General features: G+C 43.0%; 1 protein-coding gene and 1 long non-coding RNA gene across 7 annotated transcripts in view; one reads left to right on the top strand and one right to left on the bottom strand.

Annotated features, from left to right (window-relative positions):
• Positions 1–4,376: 4,376 nt before the first annotated feature.
• LOC139084799 (uncharacterized) overlaps positions 4,377–22,280 on the bottom strand; it is a 109,191-nt gene continuing 91,287 nt past the window's right edge. Inside the window, exons 3-5 of the long non-coding RNA XR_011542551.1 lie at positions 15,337–15,487; positions 8,350–8,590; positions 4,377–4,798 (exon numbers count right to left, since the gene is read on the bottom strand). This is a non-coding gene — a long non-coding RNA (uncharacterized lncRNA). The remainder of the gene's footprint in view (positions 4,799–8,349; positions 8,591–15,336; positions 15,488–22,280) is intronic.
• MC2R (melanocortin 2 receptor) lies at positions 4,664–21,162 on the top strand. Of its 6 annotated transcripts, none has more exons than XM_070629502.1 (4): positions 4,664–4,758; positions 11,716–11,904; positions 17,945–18,047; positions 18,378–21,162. In XM_070629502.1, exon 4 carries the CDS (start codon positions 18,504–18,506, stop codon positions 19,398–19,400), a length of 897 nt encoding a protein of 298 aa, XP_070485603.1. In that variant the 5' UTR covers positions 4,664–4,758; positions 11,716–11,904; positions 17,945–18,047; positions 18,378–18,503; the 3' UTR covers positions 19,401–21,162. The 6 variants fall into 6 exon arrangements, with proteins under 6 accessions (XP_070485603.1, XP_070485604.1, XP_070485608.1 ...); XM_070629504.1 differs by lacking the exon at positions 4,664–4,758 and adding an exon at positions 8,845–9,027; XM_070629503.1 differs by lacking the exon at positions 17,945–18,047.

Genomic DNA, 22,280 nt, shown 5'->3' on the forward strand with positions numbered 1-22,280 from the left:
CTAGTCTAAGATCACACAGCTAGTCAGCTACAAATCCAAGATCCATACCCAGCCAGTCTGGTTTCATGGTCCATACTGTTAACCACTCCTTACCATGCCCCCAAGTATGTGCTTTTATCATTGCTTTCCTTCTTTTTTTGGAATGCTCTCCCAATTACATCTGCTTAGCAAAATCCAGTTTACCCTTCACAGTGCAACTTCAGCAACATGGAAAGATGTCCTCACACTCACCTGATAGAGAAACCGGCACTTTGACATCTGAATTTCCCAAATGTCTTATACATACTCCGGATATCACACTTATCACATTTACCCTTTGTGTGTCTCACGTTTATTCCTGTGCGATCCTTCTTCCCAACTAGATAATGAACTCTTCCTAGGTCAGGGACTAGTCAAACACATCCACCTCCCCAGCACCTGGCAGGGTGCCAGGCACGTGGTGCACATGACTGAGTGCTGAGTAAACAAATGGATAAATCTCTGCCTTGTTGTATGGAACGTATGAGGTTGTTATCAGGATCAAATGGGCTAATGTACATGAGAGTTCTAGTACACAGAAGGGGGTGAGAAAACAGTCAAGAGCAGAATAAGAATCTTTTATTGGGCACTAACTCTGTGTCAATCATTATTGCTGGGTTTTTTGTGCAGGTAGGTGTTCTGCAAATGGATTTCAATATATTTCCTTTAACACTGGAAGTGGAGTCTAAATAGGAAAAAAATCTAAAACTGTAAGAAATTTGCTTCCTTTGGTTTTATGGTTGGAAGCTTGTGTCTGTGGTTGACCCTCTTTATTCTGGGTGGCATGACTTTGGAGAGCCCTCTTGGTCTTACACATATGTCAAATACATGCTCTTAATTCACTGGGTAGCTCAGATATTGGTGGAGTCATCCAAATGTTAGAGCAAATGAAATAACATTGCTTCAGACCTCCATGAGAAAATCTGCACTTAAGCAGGCAGGCCTTCACCTTCCCACCACCGGGCCATCAGCTCCCACGTGCCTTTTCGTCGTTCTGGCAGAAGTGTCCCTACTCCTTTCCGAGGTCCCGCCTACCTTCTCAAGAGCACGTGTCCTGCAATCTCTCCAGCACTGTCAGCTGCCTCGCCGGGTCTGCTCCCACCTACTGAAGGTTCCCATCAATACGCAAACCTTCTCAGGAGATCCTTTCCTGAAAAGAATGCCACCTTTACTCATGCCAGCCCTCCCTCTGGACATTCTTGCATCAAAACTTCTGAAAGTAGTTGTCCATACTTGCTGTTCCACCTCCTCACTTTCCATTCCCTCGTCAAGCAACTCCAACTAGGTCCCCATCTATACAGCTGCTCCCCATTTCTCCTCTTACCCCTACAATCCATTCTCCATGGAGCAGCCAGAGAGATCCTCTTAGAACCTGAACTAGGTCATGACACTCCTGTGTCTAAAACCCCCGTGGCTTCTCACCATTCTCAGAATAAAATCTTAAGTGCATATCATCTCTCTACCTAGTGACTGCACTTCTCTGAACTTCATCTGTAAATGGGGCCAATAAGGCCACCTCCCACGTTAGTTGTGAAGATTAAATGTCAACAGATGTAAGACACTTAGAGTAATGATTGTGGCTGGCACATAAGAAATGCTATGTAAGTTATTATCATTGCTTCAATGGCATATTTTAGCAAAGATATTTGTGAGTTTGTGAAACAATAGAAAATATATATGTTGATCTTTCTTCCTGGTTCCTGGCACAGGACTACTAAAACCCTTGTAATTTCCTAAGTGATAAGAGCACTAGAAGCGTCTTTCGTTCTAATATTCAGTCTTTGACCCAGGTTCCTAACACAGAGCTCCTAAATCCCTCGGAATTTCCTAGGTGATGAGTGTCTTTTGTTCTAATGAGACAACTCTGGATGGGCTCCTGGATAGTTTCAGGATAGGGGCTGGTTACCAGAAGGACCAAGTCATGATTAGAAGCTTGGAACTTTCAGCCCTAGCCCCCCTTCCTTCAGGAAGGGGAGAGTGGCTGGAGATTGAGTTAATGATCGAATATGCCTACGTAATGAAGCCTCCATGAACATCCTAAAAGTACAAGATTATGGGAGCTTCCGGGTTGGTGAACACATCTCCATACTTGGAGGGTGATGCACCTGAGCTCCATGGGGACAAAGCTCCTGTGATCAGGACCCTTCCAGACCTCAACCTATGTATCTCTTCATTTGGCTGTTCATCTGCATACCTTATAATATCCTTTATAATAACATAAGTAAGTATTACTCTGAGTTCTATGAGCCATTCTAGAAAATTATCCAACCCAATGAGGAGGCTGTGGGAACCTAGATTCATAGTCGGTCAGTGAAAAGCACAGGTGACAACCTAGGACTTGCAATTGGCGTCTGAAGTGGGGGCAGTCTTGTGGGACTGAACCCTTAACCAATGGGATTTGATGCTCTCTCCAGGCAGTGTCATAACTGAATTGAATTGTAGGACACCCAGTCAGAGAACTTCTTGATGTGTGGAAAATCATCCACATGTATGGTGTCAGAAGTATCGTGAGTGTGTGAGCAAAGGAGAAACACAGGAGTGTTTTCTTGCCCCTGTCTCTTCCTGGTCCTCCATTCCATCTGCCTCCTTGAGTTGTCTCCTGAATCAGTGTCTCTCTCTCCTTCTCACCGTCCACCTCCCCTGACTCATTTTCACTCTCTTTTACAACTTTAGCTTTTTTGTAGTGGAGGCATAACACTGAGTACAGGATGGAGTTGTGAATAGCAGAAGAAAAGGGGCTGAGCTGCTGGACTGTATAAGAGAATACAGGGTGTACACAGGAGTTCCTTGGACGCTCTCTGGAGTTCCCTCATTCCATCAACTCTCTGGAGGAAAGAAATGGGCTGGTGATGGACCATGTGCTGCAATTGTAACATCCACTGCTACAGCTGTTCTACCAGCACCTCAGCTCCCAAGTTTGCTTTTAAATGTTCACAAGCTGACCGAATTTCTCTCTCTCTAAGATATCTCTTAAAAAATGACCACTATTTTAATAATATTTTGGACCAAGTTCTAATAAGAACTACAGAGATTGGTGTATGATTTTACAGTTCCCTAAGCACTTTCACAAACCTAGTCTCATTTAATCCTCCCAACGACCCACTTTACTTGAGGAAACTGGAGACCCAGACCCCTGGAAGTTAGAACTCTAACCCATGTCTTCCGGCTCTAAATCTAATGTCATGTCTACTCTGCTCCCTCCAAGAGATTTTTGCCCTATTTCCTTGCATAATTGGAGGGACATGAGCCAAGAAAAAGGAAGAACTGAAATAGCAAACCCACTCTTTTCCTAAGGCTTAACCAAAGCCTTAGGCCACCTTGTTCTTCCCCGAAATCTCTCTCATCTCTCCTAAATTGAGCTGCACAGGTCTCCACACAGAGGGAGCCCCCTGAGGCTTGCCTTCTCCAGAGAGCGTCCTGTGTTCCAATACCCCCTCCGTCTGCCAACCTGCCCTGGGGCCCACTCCCTGAGTCCTGCCACCAGTTTTCGCAACTAGCTAATCAGATCCACAGACCTTTGACAAAGATTCTGTGATGCTGCAAGTCTGAAGGTTGAAATCAAGGTGTCTCCTCTTTTCCAAATAACACAAACAGTGGCTTTCTGGAGGAACTTCCCAGCTATTATACACTCTTTCAACTATGTGGCTCTGGTGGGAAAGAGGCCTGTGGATTACCCTCATTTGAGCCCCCGGGCATGTTGCTGGGCACACAACTGCTCATAAACAATCCTAAGCCTGGAATGACCCTGGACCCAGCAGCACCCGGGGAGAACATGCTTTGTGTGAGGGCCAGGCCAGAGGAAAGGCACTTTATTAAAAATGAGTTTCCCTGCCTGGAAAATCAAATCAGACCTCTGTCCTCAGTCCTTTCTACCACCCACATGTGATCATCTTCCAGCTTGGGGCTGGAACTGATATTTTTAGAAATGGCCACTGAATTGGACTCTGCCCCTAAGCCCCAGGTCCATCCCCAAACTGGGCCCCATGTTGCAATTAAACACTCAGGTCGATGTGCCTGACACCAACAGTGGTCCTTCCCTGCAGGCAGTGGCAAACAGAAAACCAACACTGTTGGACCCTGAAACTTAGCAATTTTGCTTTGAATGATGGAGTTCTTGATAGTGGTTGCTGTGAAGTCCTGTGACAAGATAAACTGGCAGAACGTGGGGGTTCTCTCCTTATCTTGGCATGTGCTCTAAGTGCCCTTGAGCACACAATTCCCTCTGTCTCACTGTTTAGTCTTGTGAAACACAAATAAGAGGATTAATTGCTTCCTCTTAATGAGGTTAATGAGCCAAATGTTTACAAGATGTCTTGAGAAGTTTGCTGGAAGTTTTAAAACAAATTATTCCAAAACCGTTTCCTCAAAACCTCAGTTTATTGAATTCCTTAGATGGAAAACCAAATGCAACTCTAAAATGAGGTTTTAAACAAGCAAGCTTACAATCCCATAATATGCCATAAACCTCATCATAAACATTGGAAGCAACCTTGTCTAGCTGAGCCCAGGGAAACTGTGTCTTAATCTGTTTCTTTCCATTTCTCTAACTTCACATTACCAGAAATATGCAGTTCATTTCATATGACATTTATTCAAGGTTATGATAACAAACGAACTGTCTCTCCCAGTGATGCGTATGTTCCGGCGCTTCCTGGCCCAAGGTCTGTTTGCTTGCTCTTCTTTCAAATTTCATTTGTTCTTAGTCATCTTGGCCAGAAAGTTCCTGCTTCAGAGCTGAAGGTAAGTACATTTTCTATTACTTTCTCAGGTTCTTAAGTGCCTTGGGATCATAAATAGAGCAGTTAGGAACAAATTGAAGAAAAGGTTATGTAGAATTCTTAAGAGTTCATCTTTTTATTACGGTCTTTCATCCTTCCTGAGGGAGTATATTTTTTTCCTAATTAAACTATAACAATAAAATCTATTAATTGTTTGTCTAACTGAAGCAACCTTCCCTCTGGGTGAATTTATTGGCTTCTCTGTGTTCCCAGTCTTTAAATGATCATCAAGCTCTATTCAAGTACTGTGGCCATTTTTCTCCCCAGTGGAATTAGAGGTGAAAAACAATCATGCTTCTTTGATCCCTTCATGAAAGCCACCCTTTGACCTGATTAACTTTTCTGTTTTCACATGGGTGATAGTTTTGCTGCCGTGATGACTAGGAATGCTGGCATGTGGTTGGCATCCTGTGCTCTGGTATTAGTGTCTAAGCAGCTCTTTGGATGCAAGCATCTGGATTGTTTGTGGTTCTGGGGCAGTGTACACTCTCTGCCTTTCTCATCCATTAGTTCAGTAGTCCTCTGACTTCACTGGCAGCAATACAAGGTGTAGGATAAATGAAAGTTAAAAATGCATTTATTTTCATATAACTCCTCCAAAGCAGTCGTCATTTGGAAAGCTGTGCAGTCACTGCAGACGTCAGACACTTTGCTTGGCTGGCTCTGTCATGGGGACATACATTCTCCAGAACAGAGGTCTCAGTCTTTTTATAAAAACAGCTATTCATACTTATATTTCCCTAGGCTGTCTTGAAATAACTCTATTACCTATTCTCCTCCCAAACATACACACGTGCAGACATACACACATGTACACATACATACACATGTACACGCATACACATATACACATATGCGAAGCCCAAAAGAGGTAGTAATAGTAAAGAGATAAGAAGGGGATGTGAGAGTAAGGCCTTGAGCAAGATTGGGAGGAGGACCCCGAGCAGGAGTACAGAAGTGGTGGTTAGAAGCCGTGCTCTCTCCTTCCAGCATTGATCAAAAAGTCCACTGGATACTGAGGTGCCAGGCCTTGCTGCAAGCACCAGTCAGTGCCTGCTGTGAGCTCCAGGGGCCATGGACACAGAGAGGGGCGCCCTAATTCTGCCTTTTGAAAACTCTAGCCTAGGCTAGAGAGGGGGAGCCCCCCTCTAGAGGGAGAGCCCCACTAGAGATACAGAGTAGAGCGATACAGAACAGTCTCCATCCTTCGGTGGAGTTTTGCTCCAGCAGCAATTGCCCTCTCACAGGTTCTTGGCTGGGCTCTGGGCGTACACAGGTGGCAGGGACAGTTTTTATCCTAAAGAACTCAGAATCCATCTATGAGGGAAGACAGTGTGTTTCAATGTGAGTAATGCCATCAGAGAAATAAGGACAAACAGAACATAGGAACATGCACGGGAAGCTCCTTCAGGCTCCTTTGGGAGAGGAGAAGCAGTTTAGGAAAGTCTGCGCAGAGAAAGGGATATGCGTGCTAAACACGAAAAGGTGAAGAAGTAAGTGGGGAAGGGACGCCACACAAAAATCACTCTACACACACAGGCTCGAAGCGGAGAAGCATATGAGCAGACAGAGAGGCTCTGGTGTAGGTGGAACCCAGGTGGACTTTGGGCTCAGAGAGGTGAGAGACAAGAAAGAAGGTGTCGAAAAGGTGTCAATTGTCATTGTAAGAAGTTTGTGCTTTGCTCTCTGGCTATGAGGAGCCATGCTATTAAAATTTAGAACATGGCTTTAAAGTAAGTGCTTAACTCAAAATATGCACGTGCTAAGTTAAGCAGTGTGTTAGCAACGCATGGAAGACTTACATGGACCCTGACTTGGTGGGAAAATAAATGGTGCAAACAAGAGAGGCTAAAACGACCTAGCACATGTTCAAGTGGCAAAGTGTCAAGCCAGCAAGCGTTTCTGAAGCTGCTGCTGAGACGGCGGGGAAAGGTCAATGTGGAGAGACGCAGGAAGGGTCTTGGAGGAGGTGCGGGCCAGTGGAGTAAAACTTCAAGTGAGGAGGATTAGAGGTGGTGGAAGGTCACGGGTCAGGGTGAGGAGGGAAGGAGAGATACCCTACACGTGCAGAGAACCTCTCCAGCTGTGTAAACTTGGGCAAAAGCTCGCTTCTTAGGACCCTCATTTCCTTGTCCTACGATAGGGTACATTGTCATTCCTGCCTAATTTCAGTCTTCTTGTGACTCTCAAACAAGAAATACTGTAAGCACAGAGCCCTGTCAAGTGTTAAAGGCTCTCTACACCTGCCATAGACAGGCATCCTTGATGGCTGAATGCTCACACTGGGGAGCGCTGCCGCCTTTACCACACACTGGGAAAGAGAAGAATGAGGCTGCCTCGTACCCCAAACACAGGGTCGCTTGAAGGCCTCTCGTGATTGATTTTAGACAGAGGTCAAAGAAGGGTGTGCACTGGGTTCAGATCAGCCGTAGTCTATCATTAATGAGCAGTGCCACGTGAATAGTCAGTCTTTAGAGTTATAAATGCTTCTATTTAGTGAAATCCAGAAAATCGACAGCTGGTAAGGGTGATTCGGTGCTAGCAAAGGCTGTTGCGACAGCCCAGGTTTAGTAAGTGAACTAGAAATTCACCTATTGTTGGAATTTCTCCTCGCTTTTTCTTTCCAAGAGCACAGATTAATACTATCCCCAAGTCTTATGGTGCTATTTTTTATTTTATTTTATTTTACACCAAAACAGCCATAGAGTCGAGAAGCCTCCAGGCCCTGGTTCCTCCTGCAGCTCTATGCTCAAACTAACATGAGCCCTAAACGCCCACGTGCTTGTGGGGGCAGGACTGCTACCCAGTCAGACTAGCCTAGTGGGCCAGAATCCTCCTGCTTCCACTCATGCTCAGCCTGCAGAGGCTGTTTGGAATAAAGGAGAAAAAAATGGGCCTTGGAGCCAGGCAAACAAGTAAGTGGGTAGAACTTGAGCAAATTACTGAACCTCTCCCAGATTCAGTTTTCTTATGTATGAAATGGGTGGGGGAGCAGGAAATAGGACTAGCACCTACCTCTTATATTTAATTGGAGCATTAAGGGAGAATGTCTTTTACTGAGCAGCCCCTCTGACCTTTACCACAGAGACCATTGTAAGAGAAGCCATGGCAAAATCAACCTGCCTTTAAAGGACAGAATTTTAAGCACGTGCTGATGAATTGGGAGTTTGCTTTTTTATCTGTTAGAGTATTAATTAAAATTGCTAAACACATGTTTGCTCTACATAGTACACGGTAAATTACCTACAGCTCTGGCAGGTAAAGTCAATCCTTTCTCATCGTGTACACCACGGAGCAGCATTACTCAGATTAGCAAGCCACCAACACCTTCCCTCTTCCCTTTCTAAGGTGTGTATGTCTTCTCTCCTCAGCTCGATTTTGCTGGGTGCTATGGTGTTTCCTATCTTTTTTATTTCCAACCACACATAACCTGAAATTGGATCCTAGAAGGTGCTCACAAATGCCAATTCTTTATTTAATTACTTGGATTAAAGCCAAAAGATCCTAACGCTTTCCTTTCCTCTTCCTTCTCATCCCCCAACTCCCACCATACCTCTTAGATAACAACTGCTCCCAGCTAACACCCCGCGTCCTCTGGGACTGAGTTCCACTGTGGAGTGCACAAAGCACGAAGTCAGAGACCAAAAGCTGCCTGGCATGCTCAAGGCAGCCCTGGGGTCCTGTCAGGCTTGGGTCACCTGCTTCCCAGAGGTAGCAGTAAGAGGAGCCAGGTGAGCCAAAGAAAGCTTCAGAGCATCCATCCAAAGATATGAAGTAGGTTTAAAATTCTTCATCTGGAAGAGAAAAGCAGTTGTTTAATATTGTTTTATTTAAAGGCATTTGTTCAGCTAAACAAAGCAGTTAGAAACTATTTTGTGCTTTTGTGAAAGAGGGGAAATCTGGAGCTATTTCGGGGGTGGCGGTAGAAATGAAACTGTGCAGTGGACAATCTAGAACTCATCTTTAAGGTGAACTGCAACAAGGGTTTGGAACAGACTGAAGACAGCCTGAAATGCCAAGTATTTTAAAATGGACTTTTATTCTGCAGGCGATGAGAACTCTCTGAAGAAGAATAAACTTTACCAGGCTCACACTGCGTGCTTGGCTCTGGCCTGGGTAATTTACATATAGTATCATATATACACCCAACCGTAAGGCAAGATCTCTAGGAACTCTGTGAGCTAAGCAGCATTGTCTCCATTTACATATGAGGAAACTGAAGATGACAAAGGTTAAGGATATCTATTTCTTTGATGCTTTTTCTTGATTTCCACGATTATTTCTCTTAGACTAAAACAAAAATTAACATTCACAAAAAGTTTTTGTATTTTTAGGATAAATTGGAAATAAGACTTTCTAGTAATACCCAGAAGGTCAACTGTCCCTAACTAAGATCAAATCTTAGTTTGATCTTAATATGTCATTTCTCTCCCTCTCTCTCTCTCACACACACACACCGCTATTTCTCAGATTTCTCTTTCAAGAATATTGGAAATTTCGAAGAATATTAGAAATTGTTTTAAGGAGAAAAATAGATGAGTAAGCAGAGACCCAAAGATATATCATCACTAAAAATATGAACTCCTCCGGAGGCCAAATTCCTCATTATGATCAAGTGTTTGGAGATCAGATTTAACATCTTTTAGGTAACCCTCTGATGAACATCCTTAGCTGTATTCTTATCAACATATCCAGCTCCGTTCCCAGAAAAGTCTACCATTTCTCTGGAATATAGTTAAACAGGACAGCAGACCTAAGTATCCTACAGATTCATCCTTTCCACCTCAGTGACTGAGTCTTTTATCTTCATTTGCATCATATAATGTAATTTGAGAAAAATTAGTGTCCATTAAGTTGTGTTTATAAAACTCCAAGTATCCTATTTTGTTAGTAATCTCAACTGAGTTTTCCCTAGCCAGCTAGATAATACACTTATATCAAACCTCAGAGTAAATAAAAATAATAAGGATGACACAAGTGACAGTTGAAACTGGCTGAGATTACTATTACATTAAGGGGGGGAGGTGAAAGCTACAATAGTTCATATAAAACTTTTTTTCAATTTGGTAAGAAAGAGAAGCAAAAAAGAAAAACTCCCTTAGTGAAAACATTCTCAGCAGCGTACCTGCTGAACTTAGGTGCTCTCAAGGCCCTTCTAGCTCAGCAATTCAATTATGCTGTTCTGTATAAATGTCAATAGGGCCATAAAGTAAAGTAAACAAATCAATGAGCTTCCAATGAGAAGTTCTCCGTGCTGCAGTTGATTCTAAGGGATCCAAAGGCACAGGGAAAGAGAACTACGTCTTTGACGTTTAATAGCAACACTAGCACTGTTTCAAATTAGACTCTTCATTACCCCACAAACCACAGTGGATAACAATACACATGCTTGACTTTGGGCCATCTGTCAATCATACAAAAATATGAATTCTGGAAGGTCACACAGAATTAAACCCAATAAGAAATCAGGTGGAAGCCTTCACAGATCATTCCACAGCAGTCAATAGTGGTCATGTCTAAAAAGCATCAGCTTAAGGCCAGTGGTAGCGTTGGGCATCCAATGGCAGGTACCAGGGAAGGGCGGAATGTTGCACTACATGGACTGAAGATTAACATCACTTATAAAGTTCCTCACAACAGGCACAAAATCTTTTCAATTTGTTCCTTTGTTCAATCCCTTTTGTGAGAAGTCCTTCAAAGTAGTCTGCCCTATTCAAGTCAAACATCTGGGAGGAAAGGTGTGAACTGGCAAGGGCTCAGATCTTCCTGCAGGGGTGTGACCATGTAAAAGTTACTGGTGGGCCAATCAGCTACACACACCTTGACCACCACACTGACTCCTGCCAGGAGCTGCCAGGGCTGGGTGGTGTTGAATGCTGGGCGGGAAGGAAGATTGGGGATCCCGCCCATAGGGATGTTTGGCAAGCTCATTGACCAACCTACATCCTCCACCCTGCTCCACTCTCATTCTTCACCGTCCATCTTTTTAAGTTTCATTCAGAGCCATTAAGCTCTGGTCAAAGTCTGAATAACTCTTCCGCTTTCAAAGAATGGCCTCCGACATTTCAATGAGCTTCATCTTGATCTGCAATTAGAATCACACTCAAAATACTTCAAAGATGCCACAGAGGCACTAACCTACGAGAGCAGGAGATACCCTTTTACAACCCTATGCTAAGGCCCCTGAATTACAACCTTATGATAAGGCCCCTGGTCCATTCAGGACAAAGTCTACCACTTGGCTACTTTTAATTTACGTAAAATCTAACCTGCCCCTGCATGTTGGTTTTGAAGCTTTTACTGTTGTTTCGTATTTTTCATCTCTCCTTTTTTGCTAGATCGTTATTAGCTTATTTTACTACTCAGTTCTTCCACTCTTTTTCTTGGCTCTTTGAATTCAAGACCAAGAAATAGAAGCACAAATCAGTTATAAGGACAGTTTGTGCCCAAAGAGGAGATGCTGGGCACCTCTCGCAGCCAATATTGAGGCAGGAAAGGTCTGGTGTGTTTGTGGGCACTGAGACAGAAATAGGAAGCTAAAAGTGGAAAGGCCAAAATGCCATGAGAGTGCCCAGACGGCGGAGAGCATGGTTCAACTGGGATAACAAAGGGAGGTGATAAAATTCATGGCAAGTATGTAGGTCAAAATCTGCCAGGTGTTTCATTGGCAATAATCCAAAAGTTTGATAATCCTGCATTGAGGAGGCTATAGAGAGAAAGTGCACTCTTATGCACTGCTGGTGAGGATGTGTAAATTGGCACAACCCCTCTGGAAGGCAATTTGACAATATCTATGAAAATCATCAATGAATATACACTTCCACTAAACAATTCCCTTTCTGTGAGCTTATCCTACTTATACATGCACATGAGAAATTATATATTTACATGATTATTCATTATAACATTCTTTGTACAGCAAAGTGTTTGCAACAACTCAAGTGACTATCAAGATGGAACAGACTGAATAACTTAGGACATATCCACATAATGGAATACCATGCAGTGGTTTAAAAAACAAAAAAGAAGAAGAAAGAAAGGAAGGGAGGGAGGAAGAAAAGAAAAAGTGATCCATCTAATTCGTGAAAAGTCTCCAAGATCAAACAAGGTACAGAACAGTATGTATAATATACTACCTTTTGAATACAAAGTCAGGGGGTCGGGGGGCCTAGCACAGCAGGAGTACTAGCAGAACCTGTTTCTGCAGGACCTAGGGTTCCTCTAATTGGCACCTTTGGCTCTAGGACTCCCCATTGGCCGCGTCGAAACTTTCTTAGAGCTGTGCCACAGTCTGAGAATCTTCCTCCTCAATTCTCCTTCCTTCCCCCTTTCCACCCCCAGGAGTCTGGCCTGCCTCTTAGTCAGAAGGCTCCCCTGCCTGCTCCTGCTGCCTTTCCCCTTCATTCTTTACAGGCCTTTCTAATCCCATCTTGTCACCTGCTTCTCGGACACCCTAACTAACAACTGGGAGATGATGTACATTTTCATACTCGCTTGCATGTTCATAAAGAAACCCCAGAAGAAGATTGATTACCTCTTTGAGGAGTAGTAATGGGGCATTACTTTAATGAGATAAAGGGTTGGGAAGGAGACTTTTTACTATTCATACCTATCTCCGCATACATACATATATACATATATAAATATATGACTATAGTACTTATTCAAAGAATGAAATAAAAATGTTAACTGCATCTAGTAAAAACAAGGGAAGAAGGGAGCACAGAAGCTGGGATGCTGAGAGGACTTCTGTGATACCGTGATTTATAATAAGAAACATATATTTGGTCTTCCCTTTTCTGTCACAGAGCTCCTAAAACCATTGCAATTTTCTAAATGATGAGAGCAATAAGGGTGTCTTTTGTTATGTCAGTGAGGTGGCTTTTGGAAAGCCCCTAGGTAACCTAAGGATGGGGGCTGGTTGCCAGGGAACCAACCATGTGATTAGAGGATTGGAACTTTCAGTCCCACCTCCCTGACCTCCTGGGAGGGGAGAGAGGCTGGAGGTTGATTCAATCACCAATGGCCAATGATTCAATCAATCATGCCTATGTGATGAAACCTCCATAAAACCCAAAAGAATGGAGTTTGAAAGACTTCTATCTCGGTAAACACGTGGAGTTTTGGGGAGAGTGGTGCGCTCAGAGACCACGGAAGCTCCGCACCCTTTCCCCATACTTTCCCCTCTGCATTTCTTCCATCTGGCTGTGCCTGAGTTACACCCTTTTATAATAAACTGGTAATCTAGCAGGTAAACTGCTTCTCTGAGTTCTGTGAGCCGCTCTAGCAAATTAATCAAACCCAAGGAGGGGGTTGTTGGAAATTCCATCTATAGCCAATGGGTCAGAAGCAAAGATGACAACCTGAACTTGCAACTGGCATCTGAAGTGGAGGAGTAGTCTTGTAGGACTGAGTCCTTCACCTGCAGGATGTGATACTACCTCCAGGCAGATAGTGTCAGAATTGAATTGAATTGTAAGACACCCAGCTGGTGTCAGAGAATTGCTTGGTGTGGGAAAAAAACCCCACGCATTGGAACTAGAAGCTCTCAAATCATCCAGAGGTAATCCAGAATTCCACCTCACACATGTACCTCCACCCAGCTCAGCCCCAGGCACACCCGACAGCTCACACCTTAGACCCCAGAGCTCACTTCCCATGCTGGCTCTCTGTAAAGCCGAGCTTACAAAACTCTATCAGCTGGAAAAGCCTGAAAACCCTATAATAAAAACTACGCATCCACTCAGTAAAAGAGTAAGCCACCTTATTCTTCTTTCCTGCTGTTCTCCAGAAGAGCAACACAACAACCCCCCAGCAGCACAGAGAACATGCTGGCTCAGTGTTGCTAACTTATCATCAGAAAAGTTCAGGGGAGCCCCCCAAACACAGTCCACCATCTCCAGGATGCTTGCAGCCTTTCTGCTCGAGGCCTCCCATGGCATCGCTGTCTTTTCTCAACCAAAAGTGGGGACTGCGGGGTCTTTCCATTCTCTGAATTTCTTTAATTATCTTTGAGAGAGAAACTTGGGGAAACCATCCTGAATGAGTCAGATATACAGGTTTAAGGTTTATAAGTTATATTGTTTTTATTTTTTACCAAAGCCAATAAAATATCCTTATCAGATGAATATTTATAGAAGCGCTAAGATTAACTGATTTGTTGTAACAGATATTCATTTTTGGAGCCAAATAGGCTTTGATTTAAATTCCAGCTCCACAGTTTAAAGCCTGTGGAACTTCAGTATCTTGGCCTTTCCACCTCACCTCCTCAGATGCAAACTGGGGAGAATGTGACCACCTCACATTTTTGGCGACAGGATGAAAATGAGATATGCCATGTACAACATGTAGCAGAGTATCGGTTGGCACATGACAGAAATTTAACAGATGATAGAGCCTTCTCCTTTCTCTTAGAACCCTTTCAAAATTGAAAAATTGTATTTTTTACATTTTCTAGTCAAAGCCAATAATCAATATAAAACTCTCATTTTACAGGTGCCCATGCTCCCTTCTCTTTTGCAAAGAGCATCCGGCAAGTTGGGCCACATAACAGTAGTTGGGGCCACATTTGTTTGCCCCTGTGGTACCACGAACTCTGATGATTCATGTTTTCATGTTCCCCTAGATCCAGCCAAAAAATAAAGTTGGTTTTTGTTTTCCCTGTAGTCCTCATGTGATTATAATTGCCGCCCAATTCTCTACTTTGCACCCAAAACCTACCCCTTCAGCGCAAGTGAGTCAGCAAAGATTGTTTCTAGGTGCAGACTCTACAGCTGTGAAGGACGTCCCTTGCTTCTCCTTCATCACTCACCTTCCCATCTCTGCCTCCCAGGGCAACACCACAGAGTTGGAGCCTTTTAAGATCTTGGTTACTAAAGCTCAAGATGGAGGAGCTTGGTGTTCAGGCAAGGAATTAATCCCAGAGGTGAAAAACAATATAAGAAGGATCAAAATTTAAACATCACTCTGAAAACCAAGACTTAGCCACCGTGCAGCTCGATTAGTTGGGCTGAGAGTGGCCTCCCTTAGAGAGTGTGCCCAATAACCGGTCAATCAATAACTTACCCTCAAAATGAGGCCAGAGAATCAAATGACTGACTCACGTAGGGGAGGCTAGAGTCAGCAGGAAGAAAAAGAAAAGAAAAAAACAAAACCAAAACACCTGCTAGCTTAAGTATAAATTGATTGCCTCTTTATTTCAGAATAATAATTCTTGGTGTCTTTTCTAAAATGCTTTGTTTGGCCATCATTTTAGCAATTGTTCCAGCTGACTGAAAACGTTCTGGAGAGCTCTGATGGTTATTAATCTGCCCTCCCTGGCAGAGGGAGATGCAAAGCCGTTCTTTAGCACACGCTGGAGTCCAGATCTTCAATGGTCTAAAAGGCACTTTCAAATAAGTATTCCATGAATAGTTAACATTGTTTTTTTGCTTTTTATGTTTACCAGACACGTTGCTTTCTTAAAATAGCTAAAATACCCATTAGATTCACGTAGGCTCTGCCAAATTAAAAGAAAACAGAACCAGCCCTGATGGCTTACCAGTTAAAGCTTGGTGCACTCAGCTTCGGTGGCCCAGGTTCCATTCCCAGGTCTGGAACCACAACACTTGTCTTTCAGTAGCCATGCTGTGGAGGCGGCTCACATGGAACTAGAAGGACTTATAACTAGACCATACAACTATGTACTGGGGCTTTTGGGAGGAAAGAAAAAAAGAGAGAAAGGAAGATTGTCAACAGATTTTAGCTCAGGGTAAATCTTTCCCAGCAAGAGAAAAAAAAATTATAAACATAGTGTTCCCACATCAAATATAATTTCTCTACCCTAAAAGGTAGAATATGACTATAAATGCATGAATGCTAGTCGTGTTAATGAAACGTTTTGTGCCAAGAGAGATCATAGTGGAAGAGATGAGTGGGTTAGCAGAGGCTGGGGTCCTGAACCATTCCTTTAGTTTAGCCAGAGGCAGGTTTCAATAGAATATTGGAAGGAGAGAAGCAGCATGGATTTGAAGGGTGGATATTTATTGCCCAGTAAACTGTAAGCCCAGAAAAGAAGTGAATATAATAAAGAGATCTTGTAGATATATCTCCTGTTGGTTCTGTTTCTCTGGAGAACCCTAATGCAGGGCCCAAGGCTTGTGCCCATCATGAACCACCTATGGAAACCCTGTCTAGACAGAGACCCCTGTCTTAAACCTGAGTCCATAAATGTGATCAGATTTGGTATATATTTTTAATCTTGAATGCATTTGATGGAGGCATTGATAAAAAAAGAAATGTTCAAAGAGATTCTGGCACATCTTAAGAAGCTGGGGTTCTGAAACCCAGCTTCAGTTAACGTGCATTGCTGATCTGCTGCTGCCAATCCTGTAAATCCACAGGATGGTCTTGAATTTAAATAGAAATCAGTGAAGTCCATGGGACCACTTTCAACAGGCCATCAATCAGCCACTGTTACTGCAAATTCATGAATTGCTGCCACCCTGGAGTGGGGAGCTACAGGTGGTGTGTAACCCCACTCTTGGTTGAAGGGAGTGATGACTCTAATAGGTGTTTATGACTGCTTCCTGCGTACTGGACACCATTCTAAGCTCTCCACGTGCACTAACTCATTTAATTTTCAGAACCACGCAAGGTAGGTGCTGTTATTATCCCCATCTGACAATTGAGGAAACCATCCCGAAAGGTTAAGTAACTGCCAACGCCACACTCTGGCCAGGTGTGTAGTGGAGCCACCTCTTAACTGCCACACTGTACTCCTTTCTCAAAGTTGTGAGGGGTAACAACATATGCAAGAAACCAGACAGACCATTCCCCACCCCAACCCAAATTGCAACAAAAATCGACATGTACTATTTTCTTATTGTCTTAGTGCCCTTCTCAGAGCCCAGCAGGGGTAATAAGTTATATTAAATTTCTATGCCCCTGTTGTTCCCACTTAGGTATTGCTTGTAGAAAACACTGTCACTTGATTAAGACTTTACAATGACCCTCTGTTAACTAAACTCAATTATCTGAACTGGTGAGTTAGAGGAAGAGCTGATGTTTCTGTTGGAGTCCAGAGGCAGAAAAAGATCACTTCCCCAGCTCATCAGTCAGGTGGGAGGAGCTCCCCTTTCCTGTGGGAGCCTTTTTGTTCTACTCAGACTTCAACAGATTGGATAAGGCCTGACTACATTGGGGATGTCAATCTGTTTTACTCAGTCTAGTGATTCAAATGTTAATCTCATACAAAAACACCCTCACAGACACACCCAGAATGATGTTTGGCCAATGTCAGGCACTCCCGGGCCCAGTCAAGTTGACACATAAAATTAACCATCACAGGTCCCATCTTCTCCAGCATGTGTGGACTCTGCCGGCATACAGACTTCCCAGGGCCTAAGTAGGTAGAACTAGGGTGACTAATTATCCCAGTTTGCCTGGGACTGAGGAGGTGCCCGGGATGCAGGCTTCTCAATCCCAGGCCAAAAGGGATGGATTGGTCAGCCTTGGTGGAACCCTATCAGCAGCTTCAACCTGTCACTCCACTTCTTTCCTCATCATCTACCTACGTAACTCATAAACTTCCACCTTAATATTTGACCTCTGATCCCAGTCCTTTGTGAGGAAATTAGTTCCTTTCCAGGAAAACCCTTAGTGTAAGACAGTAATGAGTGCCCTATGGACTTTGGATCAAGAGCTACACTCCTAGATTCAGTCTCCCCAGGGCCACCTTACAACCTAGCAGCTGGCTTCCCACACACTCAAGTAGCAGGGAATTAAGCTCCATCTCTTGAGAGGAAGAGTAGAAATAATTTGTGGCCTTATCTTTATAACTGCTGCAATGGCTAAGGCAAATCTAATACATTTCATAAAACTGCCTGTGTCTAGCCATCTGGAAACTGAAACAGTATAAATTCCACAAGCTCTCACCAGAAGCAGACTTCTCAAAGCTGTGCAACTATGATCTAGTCAGCACGTTCTGCTTGAGGGCAACTGCACTCTTCTGCTGCCATAATTCAATTCCAACCTACTGAAATCTTGAAAATATTGGAAATCTATGGAAATATCATTCCTGTGAGTTCTGCTTTTGAAATAGAAGTAACACATATTGCATAGTCAGTTTCAGGAATGGTGTGTCAATACCTTTGCCATTATCCCACAAGCCGTAGGGTCAGCAGTAACCCAGAAAGACAAGCAGTGGAAAAGAAAGGACCTAAACATCTCATCCATCCACTGAACCTGGCCACCACCTCCAAGTTGAAAAAGGTTAGTCGTGTGCTTTCCTGTTTCTGCACAGGCCTTTCATTTCTTTTACTTCTTTTCTCAGTCTAATCTATCTCACATACAATTGGGTTCTTCAGAAGGATGGGGAGAGGGAGGGGGAGAGGCCAAAGATAATCTTTATTTTTATCTCTGGGCTCAAAATTCCACTAAAGGTGTTTTTCACAGAGCAGTTAAGATGAGGTTCTAGTAAACTTTTATTTAAATTATTGCACCACTATATTTAGTTGAGGCAATAGAGCTTTCTTAAAGCTGACGTAGCTTTTTATTTTGTAGTCTGTTTTGCAACTGTTATTTCTATATATTCTTTTTTAGGTGGATGTGTGGTTTTTAACCTCAGATCTCCAGCAAATACTACAAAGAAGAAAAAATTCTAAAGAATCAATCAAGTTTCCTGTCTAGTCCAAGTAACATCCCTGGTCTTAACCACAAGCAGGAGAAATGAAGCACATTGTCAATCTATATGAAAACATCAATGATACAGCAAGAAATAATTCAGACTGTCCTCTTGTGGTTTTGCCAGAAGAGATATTCTTCACAATATCCATCATTGGGGTTTTGGAGAATCTGATGATCCTTCTGGCTGTGATCAAGAATAAGAATCTCCAGTCACCAATGTACTTTTTCATTTGCAGCTTGGCCATTTCTGATATGTTGGGCAGCCTATATAAGATCCTGGAAAATATCCTGATCATGTTCAGAAACACAGGTTATCTCAAGCCTCGTAGCAATTTTGAAACCACAGCCGATGACATCATTGACTCTCTGTTCATCCTCTCCCTACTTGGGTCCATTTTCAGCCTGTCTGTGATCGCCGTTGACCGCTACATCACAATCTTCCATGCTCTGCAGTACCACAGCATTGTGACCATGCACCGTGCCATTGTTGTCCTGATAGTCATCTGGACGTGCTGCCTGGGCAGCGGCATCGCCATGGTGATCTTCTCCCATCACATCCCCACAGTGATCACCTTCACCTCGCTGTTCCCTCTCATGTTGGTCTTTATCCTATGCCTCTATGTGCACATGTTCTTGCTGGCCCGTTCCCATGCCAGGAAGATCTCAACCCTCTCTAGAGGCAACATGAAAGGGGCCATCACGCTGACCATCCTGCTCGGGGTGTTCATCTTCTGCTGGGCCCCTTTTGTCCTTCATGTCCTCTTAATGACATTCTGCCCAAATAACCCTTACTGTGTCTGCTACATGTCCCTCTTCCAGGTGAATGGCATGTTGATCATGTGCAATGCAGTCATCGACCCTTTTATATATGCCTTCCGGAACCCAGAGCTCAGGGAGGCATTCAAAAAGATGATCTTCTGCAACAGTTACCAGTACTGACCCCTGATTTTAGGAACCACAGGGATAATATTGTCAAGTGACAAAATAACATGACATACCACTAAACATTAATGCTCTCGACTGTCCTTTCCTTCCCTAACACGTATATGGATTATCCCACTAACTAGTGTTTGTAATCCTCAGTTCCAAGTGAACAGCCTTGCTGTAGGTACAACTTTTATGACTAGAGAGATAAAATAATGTACTAAAAAGAAGGACAGAATACAAAGCATATACAGCAAACAAATTTGAGAGCTTTGGGCTAAGGCAAAATCTTGTTCTCCTATAGATTAGCAAGCATCTCACTGGGGTAGCCTTTCGAGGCTGGAGGCCATTTCAACCAATTTCTACAAGTTAAAGTACCAGGGCAAGTACTCAGAGCAGAAACTACAGAATCTTTGTAAGCCAAAGGTGCTAATAAATTGCTGCAGCTGAATTTACCTGTCCTGCACTGCCATACAGAATCTCTGCTCACCCTACTCCCTCTGGCCTGCCTGCTTTATTGTATTACATCTCAAATCTTTTTGGAAGTAGGCAGGGTATAAAGTATAAATGTCAAATAACTACCTCTGAGTTTCCAATAATAAAGTCATCTGTTAGTTGTCTTTGATCACTCAGTATCCCACTGCCCTGAAAATCCCTGCCTGGTGAGAACTCCTCACACCTTAGAATTACAAATTTCAAAGAAGAAAATAAAAATTAATCCATTTTGTTCCTATGTGGGGATAAATAAAGGCCAGAAGAAAATTGTGACTATTTGCAGAAGGTATGATCAATCTTTGTGTATTTATCCAAATGGAGAAGTACAGGAAAAGAGACTCAAAGCCCCAAGGTATTTTGTGGAATAAGTAGAGTGTGCATGTGCATGCATGTGTGTGTGTGTGTGTGTGTTCACCATGCTTTTGGACTATAGGATAAACCAAGACCAAATCAACGCTTCAAGAATAGTGCTATTATTGAGACCCAAGCCATTGACTGATGAAAACATTTTACCTCCCCCCACAGATGAGTCTGAGTGGCAGATCCAGCCACTGGAAAATTTCACCCTACCATCAGCCACAGGAAACATGCCAGATATTGAAGAGTGGCATCCCCAAGGGGAATAAAAGAAACATAATTTGTAAGTTTATCTGTTTTTAATAGCTACAGATAAAGCTTAAAGAAGAAGCAAATTCTGATTGTAAATCCTTGCTAAGTTGGAGAACAATTTAAAGGGATGAATGATGAGAGAGAGAAAAGAAGCCATGTCTTCAGATGCACAGAGTGTGGTTGCTCAAGATCCACTGAGAGTCACAGTGTCTTCTGGAGGAGGCAATACTTGGCCTTCAGTAGAATTTTCCCTGAGCTGCTGAGAGGACTGCTGGTCTGGTGATGGGTTCAATATTAGATGTGAGGAGGGACAGGACCTTAACAAGCAGAGAAGAAAGCAAGGAGTTAAAGGGAAGGCAGCTGCGGGCATGTTTCCAGACAGCCTGCATCACAGATTGGAGATGAACCCCATAGTGTGTCTTCTTGTTCTCTGTGTTATGTAGAAATGCTTCTTTGCTCCTTCCCCCTCACAAAGGGATGATACTACTCTAATGTACATTAACCTGGATTATTAATATATAAAATACTATATATAAGCTTATTTTCCATAAAATCTAAAGCACACCCCTATGAATGATTTTTAAATGTTATTTCTACCATTAAAAGAATAATGTATAGCACACTTTTCTGTGATTGAACTGAGTAATGTCAATAAAATGTAACTTTTCTTTGAGGTTGTGCTGTTCTATGATACTATACATGTGTGTAACGCAATTTCGACCCAATCATAAATGGTCCTAAACTGTTGTGCTTATTGAATTCTGCCTTTGGTACTAGGTCTGCTATCCTTCCTAAGCTGTCAGCTGTCACATTCTCACTGTTGTTGGAGGAAATCACCATGAAATTCCTCCACCTCTCATTCTCTTCAATTGGTTGCATTTAATCTAAGAAACAAAGTCAAGAAGGTTATTCGAATAGTATATAAAGCAAAAATAAAGGCTGAGTGCTAACTCAGAGATATTTTCGAATCTAGGTCATCAGTTACATTCAAATGAGATCAGGGTCTTTAGTACTCATAGTTACTGAAAAAAATTATGGTTTCCTGCCTCTACCTTCAAACGTAATTCAAACAGAAACAGTATCAAACTGCACACATTTGAGTAAGGAAGATCAACAAGGTCAGATTTTTCCCTTGATTATCACTTCAATTCTTTTATAAAAATATCAAACTTTTTAAAAGCTTTGCTGATGCCATAAACATATGTTCAAGTTTTGTTGATGATCTAGCCTTGGATCAGAAAGCTGAGAATGTTAGGAAAAGGATGAAGTACTATAGCAGACTTGATGTCCTCTCTCAATGCAGGACAGAGCACTCTCTAATTAAAACAGAGAAGTTTCCTCTTCCTTGCCCTCATTTGTCCATTGCTATAGTCTGAATGTTTGCTTTCCTCAAAAACTCATAGGATGAAATCTTAACTTCCAAAGGTGGTAGTATTAGGAGGTGGGGCCTTTGGGAGGTGACTAGGTCATGAGGACGGAGCCCTCAGGAATGGGATTAGAACCCTCATTAAAGAGGCTCCAGAGACAGTGTCAAGATGGTGGCATAGGCAGACTCTGAACTCACCTCCTCCATGGACACAACAAATTTACAACTACTCTTGAGACAACTGTCCCCACAAGAGAACTGAAAACTGTATAAACACCACCCCACCACACACAATAAATGACAGAGCTGACAGGTGGCAGGGGCAGAAATTCCTTTCTGGAGAGGAAAAAGCCACCTTCAAGCCATGAGGCTTCATGGTTAACCGAGAGCAATCATAATGTACGAGCCTTCCTGGAGGAGGGGGT

Source organism: Equus przewalskii, chromosome 7 (assembly GCF_037783145.1).
Source record: "Equus przewalskii isolate Varuska chromosome 7, EquPr2, whole genome shotgun sequence".
Lineage (NCBI taxonomy): Eukaryota > Metazoa > Chordata > Mammalia > Perissodactyla > Equidae > Equus > Equus przewalskii.

Bases quoted from the DNA above. Each gene is read 5' to 3' on its own strand.
- MC2R (XM_070629502.1), top strand. From the start codon at position 18,504: ATGAAGCACATTGTCAATCTATATGAAAACATCAATGATACAGCAAGA.